Source organism: Leptodactylus fuscus, chromosome 1 (assembly GCF_031893055.1).
Source record: "Leptodactylus fuscus isolate aLepFus1 chromosome 1, aLepFus1.hap2, whole genome shotgun sequence".
NCBI lineage: Eukaryota > Metazoa > Chordata > Amphibia > Anura > Leptodactylidae > Leptodactylus > Leptodactylus fuscus.
The window spans coordinates 348,697,095-348,713,213 of NC_134265.1; the positions used below are offsets into that span (position 1 = coordinate 348,697,095).

At 45.4% G+C, this 16,119-nt stretch overlaps 1 protein-coding gene across 2 annotated transcripts in view; it reads right to left on the reverse strand.

Moving 5' to 3' along the window:
• CTNNA2 (catenin alpha 2) overlaps positions 1–16,119 on the reverse strand; it is a 1,647,901-nt gene that overhangs the window by 1,285,476 nt on the left and 346,306 nt on the right. For both annotated transcript variants that reach the window (XM_075261702.1, XM_075261694.1), the window contains exon 5: positions 588–707. In XM_075261702.1, the coding sequence (XP_075117803.1) occupies positions 588–707 (120 nt within the window). The remainder of the gene's footprint in view (positions 1–587; positions 708–16,119) is intronic.

Here is a 16,119-nt window from a genome sequence, read left to right on the forward strand (position 1 = left end):
ATACATTGTTACTATCGGAAGCTACATGGACTGATACATTGTTACTATCGGAAGCTACATGGACTGATACATTGTTACTATCAGGAGACACATGGACTGATACATTGTTACTATCGGAAGCTACATGAACTGATACATTGTTACTATCGGAAGCTACATGGACTGATACATTGTTACTATCGGAAGCTACATGGACTGATACATTGTTACTATGAGGATCTACACGGACTGATACATTGTTACTATTAGGGACTACTGTACATGGACTGATGCACTGAAAAGTGTCTACTGAGTTGTAAAAAAGTTTCAGAAACTGAAGAAGAACCTGTTACAAAGTATGTAGGACAATATTCTTATTGGTGTCATTTGTTGCAGAATTCTGATGCATTTGTTAATATTCCATGAGACAACAAGGAAATTTTATTGATTTTAGCTGCATTTGGTACTTTGAGTACTGTCACTGTAGTAACCTATGTCACCCAGAAGGGGGCAGTAAGGATACAGAAGACTGTGTGTAATATGACTACGCAGAGAAGTGACTTCACCACATAGCCCTCTATACATGGGTATATTACAGATCACCGTACCTGCTGCCTTCTTGCCGCTACGTAATTTAGTTTAACCATTTCTTTGCCAAACTCTTTGAAGCGGTGGGCGAGGTCTTGCTCATTTGTAGCGTTTTTCACCATTTCAAGCGCCTCCTCTACCTGTAAAAGAAATGAAATGGTCACATCATCGGTTCCCACTACATTCAGTCTCATCGTTTTCGGAGGTGCAGAGACAGGTGCATTGTGGGATATAACATGTCAGCTGCGTTACTCTGATACTTCCCTGCACATACTTCTGTCTACCGAATAAATGCTAAGCATAAATCAGCGCTACCACTTATGTATAAAAACTACTAATATTAATGGGGGCGCTATTGCATTGGTACCTATGGAATTTGGATCAGTGGTGAGAAGTGGTAGTGCAAGCCAAACGGGTAAAATGTAAAAAGATTTATCTGAAAAGTTCCACTCAATGAAAAACATCTTAATTATAATTGACAGATAAATTCTACAAGATATATTACATGATGTGACAGTAATTTTAATAAGGGGCTGCTCATCCCTTTAACTCTTTATGTATTATTTCAATGGTACAAAAAGCACAGAATCTAATTTTAGACATTTGAGGCACAATTGGTCTTATTCATGGGGAGGTTGGAACACCCCTTTAGTCATAATGATCATGTGGGCTCCCACAATGCACCACTGTCTAGTAACCAACAGAGACCTGATTCTTAAAGGGTACTGGAGTTTTCATAAAAGAGCAACAGTTTGCAGACATGACTGTTCAGGCTGTGAAGAGAATCAACCCCTCCCCTCTCCATTCTCTGTGTGAAGACAGAAAGGACGGCTCCTTCCACTCACTATCTTTCCATCTTCCTTTTTCTGGCATCTATAGAAGGATTTCCTTAGTAACAAAAGCGTGAACTGCAAATTAGGGGGCGTCACATAATGTCCCTCATTCTCTTTTCATCTCAAGAGTTGTTTGCAGATTGAAGGGGTGCTATACTATATTAATAGGGAAAGTATACCCCTGGCAGGAGGCCCTTCTGTGTAAGTGTCAGGGCCCTGGGAAACTGCCGGCAGCCGTGCTTCTTTATTCATTACTGCGCTGCCGGCAGCCTGGGGCCCCGAGCTTACCGATCGGGCCCCTGCCACTAGCAGTGCTCAGTTTATCAATGCAAATGCGCTGGACAGGGGCCCAAACCAGCCCCTGACATCCCGATCGGGCCCCTGACCAGTGCTTCTGCATTGAGGAAATGAGTACTGACAGTCAAGGCTCGGGGCCTACTGGGGGATTCCCCGGCGGGCCAGTCCGACCCTGGTGCTATGCGTTGGACAATCCCTACTTCTTAGAAAGGTCCCTTGATGATAAAATGTTCACAAAACGCCCCCAACCCCCTGCTGGGACCCCTAGGAATCTGTGAGGAAATATGGCAGTAAGTTTTTGATTTCTCCACAGCACCACCACAGGAGAAATTAAGCATTGCACCTTAATATCAGCACCACCACAGGAGAAATTAAGCATTGCACCTTGATATCAATGGGTTGTGATGTAGGAACGTGGCATACAAAAGTGGGCATGGACCTGTATATGTCTATGAACAGTGAGCCCCTAGTGGCGGCTGCAGGTATTACTATGACTACACGCTTCTCCGTGGCTAAGGCTTCTTTTATTATCATCACATACAGCTATAATTTTTTATATCTCGGTACATTTGTTGCGGCTTTTTATCATAAGTCGCTGTGTGTTTTAGATCTTTTGCTCCTTTCATGTCGGTGTTTTATAGATATTGGGCCTGGCTGATGTCTTCGGGTTTATTTTTCGTCTTATGAAGATGAATTCCTGTCCTTGGTGACATGAAGTTCAAGCATTGTTCTGTCGTTTCCTAGAAATAAATACCCTGTCGGCTCCATAGAGACCAAGGTCCTCTGATTCTTCTCTGAAGTTTCTTCTTCCTGCCGCGGTTTCATCTCTTATGACAGATTTTGTTACTTTTCTCTTTGATCCCCCTCCGGGTCCAGACGAGGTCCCTCTATTTAAGTGATATTTAGCCCCTTGGTAAAATAACCGCAGGTGAGCGCGGGACCAGCGCGGTAAATGCGTCACAGCACAGCGGTAGAAATATTCTCTTCTGTAATTTATCAGAAGCCTCGGAAATAACCCGGGGTAACGGAAGAAATCTGATTGCTGCCATGTTATATCTGCAAACCGGGTAACCAACAGACCTAAGGGGCACTATGGGTTGTATAGGACTAAGGGTTGGGGGTTCAAGTCCAACCCCTGGGTCATACCGCGCCATCTCTTTATACCAAGAAGAATACGAATGTCAAGCGCCAACCTGAAAACTACACCCCGACCTTTATTAATGGGTGCAGAATGTTCCCCCAATATTGAGGACCGACCCTAAAGACACTCTATATGGGGCTCTGTGGCTGACACTATATATAGGGCTCTGTGGCTGACACTATATATAGAGTTTTTGGCTGACATTCTATAGGGGGCTCTGCAGGGGTGAGCCTGCTCCTTTCGCCGCCCGAGGCTAACTGCAGAAAGCCACACCCCACACCCCCCGCTGGGAGAAGGGGGCGGATTGGGGGCGTGGCCCAGCGGATCGGGGGGCGTGGCAGGCGGATAGGGGGCATGATCGGCAGATCGGGGACGTGGCCGAGTGAAGGGGGCGGGGCTTAGCCCCGTTCGCCGGCAGAGAGTAGGCCCGGAGACTGCCTGCTCTCTGCCTGAGCGTGAGGGGAGGCTGCTGGAGCGGCGCTGCTCCAGTGGCCTCCCCAAACCACCGCTCGGTGATAAGCCAGTCCAGGACAGCTTGTCCTGGACTGGCTTAGGTTAGCAAAAATGCCGCCCTCCCTGAGGCCCTGGCATAGCGCCACCTGAAGGTCGCCTCATGGGAGGTGCGGCACTGGGGCTCTGTGTCTGACACTTTATATAGGGGATTGTGGCTGATACTCTATATAGGGGTTTATGGCTGATACTCTATATAGGGCTCTGTGGCTGACACTTTATATAGGGGTTTGTAGCTAACACTCTACATACACTGTCTACCAATAAGTATTTGGACACCCAGTAAAGTTCTGCGGAGGTGGAGTTATGGTCTGGGGGTGTTTCTCCTGGTATGGACCCTTGGTCCCAGTGCATGGTAAATTCAACGCTGACGCCTATTGCAGTATTTTAGATAACAGTGTGCTTCCTACATTATGGCGGTTCTATGGGTCAGACCAATGTTACTTCCAGGATGATGATGCCAGCTGTCATGTAGCGAGGTCTACCATGGCTTGGTACAGTGACAATCAGGTTACCGACTGGACTGGCCAGAGCCCAGACTTGAACCCTATTCGAATACCCCACCCCAAACACAGACAGACCCTGAGCCAGTACAGACTGAGCGCCCACAACCTGGAGATGGAGACGGGGTGACACAGGCAGACGTACAAGCCACGGGAGAACAGACTGTGCCAGCACTGTGACCTGGGGGCCCTAGAAGACGAGACCCACTTCCTGCTACACTGCACCAAATACTCAGCTGTGAGGGCCGTCTACTACCAAAGACTCTCTGCCCACATCCCAGACTTCATATCTGCAGACGAGAAGAGGAAACTCTACATCCTACTGGGAGAAGAAGAGGCCACTGTGGAGATCGCTGCCCAATACGTGTCCAGCTGTCACCAAACAAGAGGAAGATGAGACTCAACAGACTGTTATACCCCAAATCACACCCCCCCCCCCCCCTTCGTGACTCCAACTCCCCCCCAAACTTTACTAGCTTTGGCAATGCCAAATATCTATTCGGATGTGCCAATAAAGCCTGTTTGATTTGATTTGAACCCTATCAAGCACCTCTGGGATGAGTTGGATCGCCGAATTAAGGGGTGCAGCAGCCGACCAAAATTGGTGAAAGAACTTACCTGTCTTCTCCAAGCCGAATGGAATAAAATACTACTAGCCGTCATACAAGGATTTGTGGAAAGCCCCGGACGATTGAGGATGTAATTGCCACTCGTGGCACTTGGACCACAGGTGTCCAAATACTTATTAGCAGACAGTGTAGGGCTCTGTGTCTGACACTTTATATAGGGGTTTCTGGCTGACACTTTATATAGGGCTCTGTGGCTGACACCTTATTTGGGGGTCTGTGACTGACATTGTTCAGTATATGAGGTTCTATAGCTGGCATTGTGCATAGGAGTCCGTAGTTCACACTATAGGTATAAAGTGGCTTTTGACTGTCACTGCATATAGAGGGGTCTGTTTCTTACACTGTATGCGGGGGTGGAGATTGGTGTTATTACTGGATAAACCTGGTCACCAGGTCTGAGGCTTATTACACACTTATCCTGTGCAGTCAGCTATCCTAAAACTACCTTTTTTTTTTCTTTTTTTTTTTTTTTTTTTGGGGGGATGAATGCCATTTCAACAGTATTGATTGTAATGAGTGCACAGTGTGGCGGAGGCGTCCATCTCCCTGTAATACAGCTCTTTCACTCTCTCTCTTTCTCTCTGTGCTCCAACATCATAAAATAGCGTTAGATTTGACGTATGGCGGGAAGTGTCCCCATCACAGTCTAAGCCCCCGCTCCAGTCTCTAAGTCACAGCAATAAGGCATCTGGTGAATGGAGCCGGTGCTTATGTGTCACCTGTATTATGTCTGAATAGCCGAGAGTTAGTCAGAAATAAATGAGTCACCGGCTCCCAAAGCCGCCGTCATGGCCAGTGATAGATGACATAGTGCTCAGGAAATAGAAAAAAATCTATCCTAAAATTCATGATTTTTCTTCCTATAAACACACAGAGAGATGTAGCAGAGCTAAATTTGTCATGTCATGTGTGCTCTGTATGACTGTATGCAATGCTATAGGTCTGCCTGCAAATCACAGATGACAAACTCGGCTCTACTACATCCATGCAAGTGCAATATACCATTGTGTCACTAGATGGCAGACGTGTCCTCCTTATGTATTTTCATCGGCAGAGTCCAAAAGCTGGACTGTTGTAAAATCTATATTTGGGGATAGCACTGATAGAATTTAACAAAGAAACTACTGAAACCTCACCGTATGTATATAGGTATGTAAGTATATGATATATTCTGTATGTATGTCTGCTAACCTTCTATTCATTGTACCTGCTGAAAATCCCCAAAGTAGGATTAAGGGGAAAAGCAGAAGAGTTGATCAAACAATCTACAGGTAAAAGAAGAACACAATGTATATACAATATACAGGTTGTCCCATGAAAAGCATCCTATCTATACTGCTAGTTTATGTGGATATAAGACTTTTCCTAAATATATTGCTTTATCAAAACTGCTTTGTTTGGCCGCTATCTTAATTTATTCACTTCATTGTTGACACTGCGGTTTTATGGCCACTGGGCTTATCTGCTCATTTCCTAAGTGAGGTAGCTGCCTGCTCTCAGGGGGGGAGGGAGGGGCTGACAAGCAATGGAGCTCCTCAGATAGGGGAGAGGGGAGGTGAGAGCACCGGGATTACTGTGCTGTCTATCTTCCGCTCTTCCACTTATCAGCCGGTTTAATTGAATTTGGCTGATAAGGGCTGAGATAAGGAGTCCGTTACCTCTGTATGTAATGCAAGCTGACTCAAATCCAGCTCTGCTACATCAGCCTCTACATCAGCTTCATACTGTGGTAATACATTTACAACCAATCCCTCATTACTGACTGCAAACATAGCAAAACAAGTGAAACCCCGCCCACCAATGTGCCGACAAATCCAGGAAGTCAAGAGAGCACAGAGCCTGGAGGCTGCAGAACAAGAGTTATGGGAATACCCCTTTAAAGATGCTAATGGCAAAGATATAGTTCTGTAGACATTGTAACACAGCACCAACATAACAGTGCCATATAGTGCACAAATAACACAATATATATACCCTAAAATAGTGTCACCAGGAATGCACAACTCGTCCTAAAAATAAAGGAGCGCTCCTATGGAAAAATGAAGAGAAAATTCTCATTTGCAGAATTCCAAAAATCAAAACCAAACAAAACTGAATTGTTGCATTCTTAAGACAAAAAGTGATGCCTTGTCAAGGGGTTAAATCTTCCTCCTCTGCGTGTGGCGGTGACTTTCACATGGTGTCGTGCAATTACTTCTATTTACCGTATGTGTGAAATTAGCCTGATGAATTATAAAGTATTGGTAAATATTAATGATGAGAGGGAGGACGAAGCGAGGGCGGCCGAGGCGTGCGGGTAGTCATTCATTCCTAATGTGTTTTCTTACATCAATGAAGGCCAATGTTCAAAATACCAAACCAGGTCACGGATCCCCCTCCCGCCGGTAACTTCTTATGTGGCTCCTCACTAGGATCTACTCTAGTACTGGCAATAGGCTGTATCTCTTTAAATAGTGGATTGGTCATCTTAATGGGGATATGAACATTTATGACCATCCACAGGATATTACATAAATGCCTGACATATATGGGTCTCATGTCTGGGATACATAGATACGCACGTCTTCATACAGTACCACACACCAGAGGATTAGCTATGCACCACTGCACACAATACCACATGCAGGAGGATTAGATACGCATATCTGCACACTGTTCAACATGCCACAGGATTAGCTATGCGCAACTGCACACAATACCACACGCTGGAGTATTGGATATACGCCAATGCACACAGTTATACATGCCAGAGGATTAGATGCGTGCATCTATACACAGTTACACATGCCGCAGGATTAGATACACACGTCTTTACACAATACCACGTGCTGCAGGATTAGATATGCACGTCGGTGCACAGTTCCACACGCCGAAGGATTAGAAATGCACGTCTTTACACAATACCACACAATGGAGGATTATATACATGCCCCTGCAAACAATTCCACACTGTGGAAAATTAGATACGCACTACTGCACACAATACAACATGGGGGAGGGGGGGATAGATCCACATGTCAGCACACAGTACCACACACCGCAGGATTAGATACGTGCGTCTATATACAGTTACACATGCCAAAGGATTAGATACGCACGTCTGTACACACTTCCACACGCCGGAGGATTGGATACGTACATCTTTACACAATACCAAATGATGGAGGATTAGATACACGCTACTGCACACTATACCACACGGGGAGGGTTAGATACACGCGTCTGCACACAGCACCACATGTCAAAGGATTAGATATGCGTTTCTGCACACAGTACAACACACTGGAGGATTAGATACGTGCATCTGCACACAGTACCACATGCTGGAGGATTAGATACACAAGTCAGCACACAGTACCACACATGGGAGGATTAAATACGCATGTCTGCACACAGTACCAAGCACCAGAGGATTAGATACACACATCTTCACACAATTCCACACGCCAGAGGATTAGATATGCACCACTGCACACAATACCATACGCTGGAGGATTAGATACACGGCTCTGCACAGAGTACCACATATTAGAGTTCTACTCCAGGCTTCCATAGCAACCCAGCCATTTTTCTTCACTGCCTTATGTCAGCTTTAAAGGGGCAGGGCGCTATGGATGACACTGTTACACAAGGTCACATACACACAGCTTTACTCCAGGTCTCCATAACAACCGATCGCAGATTTTTCACTGATATCCGAAATGAGATGCTTATGGAAACACACAAACGATATAAAAAATACACCAGTACAAAACTGGACAATTCTTATGGGGCCACTACACAAACAAAAAAAGAAATATACCCGAGCGAAGCCGGGTCCTCCTGCTAGTAACTTGTATATGTTGTAGATACGAGTATGTGTGTACATATAGTTTTTAGAAAATTTTCCATTTCCAGAATATGTATAAAAGTGGGTGGCGTTTTAGAGCTGCCTGTTTCATGCCAAGCCCCCTTAGGCCTCACCACAATCATGACACCGAGAATCGGTTTTACCAGGAATTTAGACGATTAGACGCGATGTCCGTCCACTTGTAACCTTCTTCTAACGACACCAGGTTCTCCAACATAAAAATCATAAAACCTCTATCCAGAGCAGCCCCGGCCCAGCGGTGCTCCGATTCATTAATCTTTCATGTAGTTAATTGTAAATTGGGCATTAAATTGGTGACTCTCTGCTGGCAGAATTCACACTGTGTTCAATTTATTTCTACGGAACGGCACAATATTTTCATTTTTGTAAAGTAGTTTACGAATTCAGTTTGGGAAGCAAGAAATATAACAAAAATGAGCAAAAAAAAATTATGCATAATTTGTTCTAGATTTTAACTTAAAGGGATTGTCCAGCAAGGGAAGTTATTAAAAAAAAAAACATCTTAGAATGTTCTAAAATAACCAAGTCATGTCAATGATTTCCCACCACTCTGGTTCCGACGGTTCCCAACCGTCCACTGGTCTTTGGCTACAACAGTCACCTGCCTTGTTTTAATATGTTGGAAACCAACGCAACCTCCTTGGGAATTGAGAATGGGCCCAGATGGCAGATATATCCAGGAGAGAAGAGAACACAGAAGCAGTAAGTATGTTGAGGTCTGAGGTCAAACCAATGGCAAAATTTAAGGATCTAGTTTTAGATCTGAATACATGTATGGGTCTACTTTGAGGTCTGAATGACTTTGGAGGTCCAATCTGTGGCACTACTTCCTCTAAGCTGTGTCTTCTGGAATTACTTCCCACACCCTGTAGACAGGTATCTTTGTTTTTGGGTTTGTTGAATTCGTGAGGGTTTGTTCGCACAATGAAAATTTTCCTAGATGAAAATTCAGCTTCGGGAATTTTTTCAATTTGTCCAAATTTTTACATAAAAACCCAAACCTGCCGGGAGGTATTTTCTGTCCCCCGTTCACTTCATGGGGCTTATCAGATGGATTCTGCCTGAAGATCGAGCATGACACTTATTTTTCCACTAGCTCAAAAAAATCAGCATCTGACTCCTATGGAGGCTGGGTTCAGGCCAAATTTGGAGTTGATTTTGCTCCAATTTCCTTCGTGTGAACATTCCCTTAGTGTGAGGCTTCAAATCTGTCCTTTCTGGTTTGGGAGCTGAATTTAGGGGTTCTGTATCTTGAAGTATGATGTGAATTTTTTTTTTTTTTTTTTTTAATTTTATTTATTTATTTTTTTGGCTTCTGATTAATTTAAAGGATTCTAAAATAAATGTGTAGTCTAATCGGTGGGTCTGTATTCTGAAGTGTGCATGGTCTAGAATTCAATTTTTTATTTTTTGGCCTGGGATTTGATTAACTTTTTTTTTTTTTCTCGTGTGGAGTCTGATATAGGGGTCTGGGTGAAATCAGGGGATTGGTCTGGGGTCTGTATTTTAAAGTATGGTTTGAGGTATCAATGAATTTAGGTCTGGTCTGGGATTTGAATGAATTCAGAGATTTGGTTTGGGGTCTGTAATTTGAAATATACATTTTGACATTTTTTTTTCGGGTGGGGTTTAAATCCAAATTAGGAGTCTATTTTGGAGTCAATGTCTTTTAGGCTAAGGCCTCAAGGGCCGTATCCGCAGCACTAAAGTGCTGCGGGAAGAACCACTGTGTGAACACATTCCGGTTCTCTTCGCTGCACCTTTAAGAGAAAGTTCACAGTTTTCCTCTGCGGACTTTCTCTTAACATTATATCTACGGGAAAGCCGCCGGCGTTTCCGTAGATATAATTGACATGCTGTGATTTGCAAAGCCGCAAAAGCTTTGCAAATCGCAGCGTGTCTGCTTTGCGATCTTTTACGCAAAGTGGGGATGGGATTCGCATGACTTAGCCTTAATTTATTTCAATGTATTTAAAGGTCCGACTTATATAGGGGTCTGGTCTGCAATTTGAACAAATTTATAGATCTGGTCTGGGGTCTATACTGTATTTCTAAGTCTGGGATCTGATTTTTTTTTATTTTTTTTTTGGTCTGGGGTCTAAATTAATTTTGTGGTTCAGTCTGAGGTCTGAATGAATTCCAAGGTCTGGCCTGGGGTCTGTGTTTTGAAGTATGTTCTGGGATCACAATTTATTTTTTGGTCTAAATTTTTTATTTATTTATTTAGGGGTCTGGTCTGGGAATGAATTAAGTATTCGGATCTGGGGTCGGTGGCCGCTCATTCTAGAACTGTCAATCGTATGCTCAGTGGTTAGCACTGTTGCCTTTTAGTGCTGGAGCCCTAAGTCCGAATCCAGTTAAAGGGATTCTACCATTAAAACCCTTTTTTTGTGGATAAGACGTCGGAATAGTCTTTAGAAAGGCTATTCATCTCTTATCTTTAGATGTGATCTCTGCCGCGCCGTACCTTAGAAATACCGTTTTTTTACAGGTATGCAAATTAGTTCTCTTGCAGCGATGGGGGCGGGCCCCAGTGCTGGAAATGCAATGGGGGCATCCCCACTGCTGCTCGAGAACAGGATCCTGCGACGCCTCTGTCTTCTGCTGGATCCTCCCCTTCTTTCCTCGTCTTTCTTCGGCATCACCTCTGACGCCTGCGCAGTTGGCTCTACCAGTGAGACAATAGTAGAGCCGACTGCATATGCCGGCCGGCGGCCATAGTTCCAAGGCCGCAATTGCGCGCACGTGCAGTTGGCTCTACTAGTGTTTCACTGGCAGAGCCAACTGCGCAGGCGTCGGAGGTGACGCCAAAGAAAGAAGGGGAGGATCCAGCCGAAGATAGAGGCGTCATTGGATCGTGTTCTCGAGCAGCAGTGGGGACACCCCATCACATTTCCAGCACTGGGGCCCGCCCCCTTCACTGCAAGAGAACTAATTTGCATACCGGTAAAAACTGGTATTTCTAAGGAACCGCGCTGGCAGAGATCACGTCTAAAGGTAAGAGATGAGTAGCCTTTCTAAAGGCTATTCCGACGTCTTATCCACAAAAAAAGGGTTTTAATGATAGAATCCCTTTAAGGACGACCTATTCATGGAGTTTGTAAATTTTCCCTGGGTTTCCTGCAGGTACTCTCTAGTTTCTTCCAAAGACCTATTGATGAGGACTATAGATCGTGCGCCCTATACGGGACCGTGTTGAATATGATGGCGCGAAATAAAAAAAATAATAATAACAAATGAAATAACATCTTGAAGATCGGGATCATGGAGTGACCAGAAATGAATACTTCTTACATCAATCCGATTAGACAGAATTATTATGGACTATTGCAGATTTGTATGGTTTGCTGCTGTGAATCAATCACCCTATACAATCCATAGGGCCTCTTTAACAGCACAGATTTTCTCCTGTAGGTTCATCATCTTCTCCGTGGCAGGAATTAGGGTTAAATGCTGGAAATATCTCAGATCAGAGGATCCGTGGCGGCAATTTATTCCCAGTTGTGGAATTCCACGAGGGCCGAGAGCTGGCTATGCAGATCAGTGATTACTCATTCATGGGCTGTTCATTAAAGAGCAAGACTGTATCATCTGGAATCTGCGAGCCTAGAAAACCTCGTCCCCGAGGCGGATGATTTAGGAGAGGAGTGATCGGAGGAGAGATCGGCAAGCTAATAATCTCTTCTCATCTATTTTCTGCTCCTAGCCCGGTAATAGTCTTCAGGTGCCACTTTCTTCCAGACGTCTCTCCAGGTATCCGTCATCTGGCGGCATCGATGAATGAGGAGTAAAGATTTCTCCTCCAGGCCCAGCCACAATGTTTACTCTGCAGCGTTTAAGCTTATATATATATTACATTATTTGTTTAGACATTGCAGATAAAATGGGAATAGGTTTTAGTTCAGGAGACTTTTACTCGTCGTCTAGGATCCATCCATCATTGCCAATATGGCGGCCAATGGTAAAGCAACCCTTTAAGAAACAAACACAGACTAGTCCAACCTTAGGCTGCATTCACACTGAGTAACGCTGGCGTTTTTTGTGCTTATTTTTGCACATAGCGCCGCGTTAACACCACGTTAACGCCGCGTATATATTGTATCGTTATATTGCAGTGAGATAGATATTTATGGAAGGTACCCCGACGTTAAGTCATCAGTATAAAAAACACCTGGGTGACAGAAAACCCCTTTAAGGGTCTATTCGAGGAGCCCCCCATTTATTGATGATTACATATTAATCATGTATCTATAGAATTCTAACTTCCCAAGGTTAACAATTTCATACACCTTACTTTAATATATATATATATATATATATATATATATATATATATATATATATATACTGTATATATACCACTGTTAATTATAAGCTTCCTGAATGGCAAATACAATGCCAGTGCAGTAAACACTGACACCATAGCAAAACAATCACAGGGTTATTACAACATGTGTTGCCTTTCAAGGGAGCCTGTCACCAGAATATAACATATTGTCCCAGCGCCACAGATAGATAGGCTAGGGTCACCTGAAATAAACAATGTTTTCTCCTTGTGAATTGGTGCCTCTGTTCCTGAGATATCCCCATTGTTATCAATATACAAATGAGCTTTTTGGAGGGTGTTGCCACTTACAACTTTGATATACTGGGTCTGGTGACACTAACCTATCTATCTGCAGGGCTGGGGTGATATGCTGGTTCTGGTGACAGTAACCTATCTATCTGCAGGGCTGGGGTGATATGCTGGTTCTGGTGACAGTAACCTATCTATCTGCAGGGCTGGGGTGATATACTCGGTCTGGTGACAGTAACCTATCTATCTGCAGGGCTGGGGTGATATGCTGGTTCTGGTGACACTAACCTATCTATCTGCAGGGCTGGGGTGATATGCTGGGTCTGGTGACACTAACCTATCTATCTGCAGGGCTGGGGTGATATGCTGGTTCTGGTGACACTAACCTATCTATCTGCAGGGATGGGGTGATATGCTGGGGTCTGGTGACAGTAACCTATCTATCTGCAGGGCTGGGGTGATATGCTGGGGTTTGGTGACAGTAACCTATCTATCTGCAGGACTGGGGTGATATGCTGGGGTTTGGAGACACTAACCTATCTATCTGCAGGACTGGGGTGATATGCTGGTTCTGGTGAAACTAGCCTATCTATCTGCAGGGCTGGAGTGATATGCTGGGGTCTGGTGACACTAACCTATCTATCTGCAGGGCTGGGGTGATATGCTGGTTCTGGTGACACTAACCTATCTATCTGCAGGGCTGGAGTGATATGCTGGGGTCTGGTGACACTAACCTATCTATCTGCAGGGCTGGGGTGATATGCTGGTTCTGGTGACACTAACCTATCTATCTGCAGGGATGGGGTGATATGCTCGGTCTGGTGACAGTAACCTATCTATCTGCAGGGCTGGGGTGATATGCTGGTTCTGGTGACAGTAACCTATCTATCTGCAGGGCTGGGGTGATATACTCGGTCTGGTGACAGTAACCTATCTATCTGCAGGGCTGGGGTGATATGCTGGTTCTGGTGACACTAACCTATCTATCTGCAGGGCTGGGGTGATATGCTGGGTCTGGTGACACTAACCTATCTATCTGCAGGGCTGGAGTGATATGCTGGTTCTGGTGACACTAACCTATCTATCTGCAGGGATGGGGTGATATGCTGGGGTCTGGTGACAGTAACCTATCTATCTGCAGGGCTGGGGTGATATGCTGGGGTTTGGTGACAGTAACCTATCTATCTGCAGGACTGGGGTGATATGCTGGGGTTTGGAGACACTAACCTATCTATCTGCAGGACTGGGGTGATATGCTGGTTCTGGTGAAACTAGCCTATCTATCTGCAGGGCTGGAGTGATATGCTGGGGTCTGGTGACACTAACCTATCTATCTGCAGGGCTGGGGTGATATGCTGGTTCTGGTGACACTAACCTATCTATCTGCAGGGATGGGGTGATATGCTCGGTCTGGTGACAGTAACCTATCTATCTGCAGGGCTGGGGTGATATGCTGGTTCTGGTGACACTAACCTATCTATCTGCAGGGCTGGGGTGATATACTCGGTCTGGTGACAGTAACCTATCTATCTGCAGGGCTGGGGTGATATGCTGGTTCTGGTGACACTAACCTATCTATCTGCAGGGCTGAGGTGATATGCTGGTTCTGGTGACTATAACCTATCTATCTGCAGGGCTGGGGTGATATGCTGGGTCTGGTGACACTAACCTATCTATCTGCAGGGATGGGGTGATATGCTGGGTCTGGTGACACTAACCTATCTATCTGCAGGGATGGGGTGATATGCTGGTTCTGGTGACAGTAACCTATCTATCTGCAGGGATGGGGTGATATTGCTGGGGTTTGGTGACAGTAACCTATCTATCTGCAGGACTGGGGTGATATGCTGGGGTTTGGAGAAACTAACCTATCTGTCTGCAGGACTGGGGTGATATGCTGGTTCTGGTGAAACTAGCCTATCTATCTGCAGGGCTGGAGTGATATGCTGGGGTCTGGTGACACTAACCTATCTATCTGCAGGGCTGGGGTGATATGCTGGTTCTGGTGCCTATAACCTATCTATCTGGGGGGCTGGGGTGATATGCTGGTTCTTGTGCCTATAACCTATCTATCTGGGGGGCTGGGGTGATATGCTGGTTCTTGTGCCTATAACCTATCTATCTGCAGGGCTGGGGTGATATGCTGGTTCTGGTGCCTATAACCTATCTAGCTGCAGGGCTGGGGTGATATGCTGCTTCTGGTGACACTAACCTATCTATCTGCAGGGCTGGGGTGATATGCTGGGTCTGGGGACAGTAACCTATCTATCTGCAGGGCTGGGGTGATATGCTGGTTCTGGTTCCTATAACCTATCTATCTGCAGGGCTGGGGTGATATGCTGGTTCTGGGGACAGTAACCTATCTACCTGCAGGGCTGCGGTGATATGCTGGGTCTGGGGACAGTAACCTATCTATCTGCAGGGCTGGGGTGATATGCTGGTTCTGGTGACAGTAACCTATCTATCTGCAGGGCTGGGATGATATGCTGGTTCTGGTGCCTATAACCTATCTATCTGCAGGGCTGGGGTGATATGCTGCTTCTGGTGCCTATAACCTATCTATCTGCAGAGCTGGGGTGATATGCTGGTCCTGGTGACACTAACCTATCTATCTGCAGGGCTGGGGTGATATGCTGGTTCTGGTGACATTAACGTATCTATCTGCAGGGCTGGGGTGATATGCTGGGTCTGGTGACAGTAACCTATCTATCTGCAGGGCTGGGGTGATATGCTGGTTCTGGTGACACTAACCTATCTATCTGCAGGACTGGGGTGATATGCTGGTTCTGGTGACATTAACCTATCTATCTGCAGGGCTGGGGTGATATGCTGGGTCTGGTGACAGTAACCTATCTATCTGCAGGGTTGGGGTGATATGCTGGTTCTGGTGACACTAACCTATCTATCTGCAGGGCTGGGGTGATATGCTGGTTCTGGTGACACTAACCTATCTATCTGCAGGGCTGGGGTGATATACTGGTACTGGTGACAGTAACCTATCTATCTGCAGGGCTGGGGTGATATGCTGGGTCTGGTGACAGTAACCTATCTATCTGCAGGGCTGGGGTGATATGCTGGTTCTGGTGACACTAACCTTTCTATCTGCAGGGTTGGGGTGATATACTGGGTTTGGTGACAGTAACCTATCTATCTGCAGGGCTGGGGTGATATGCTGGTTCTGGTGACACTAAC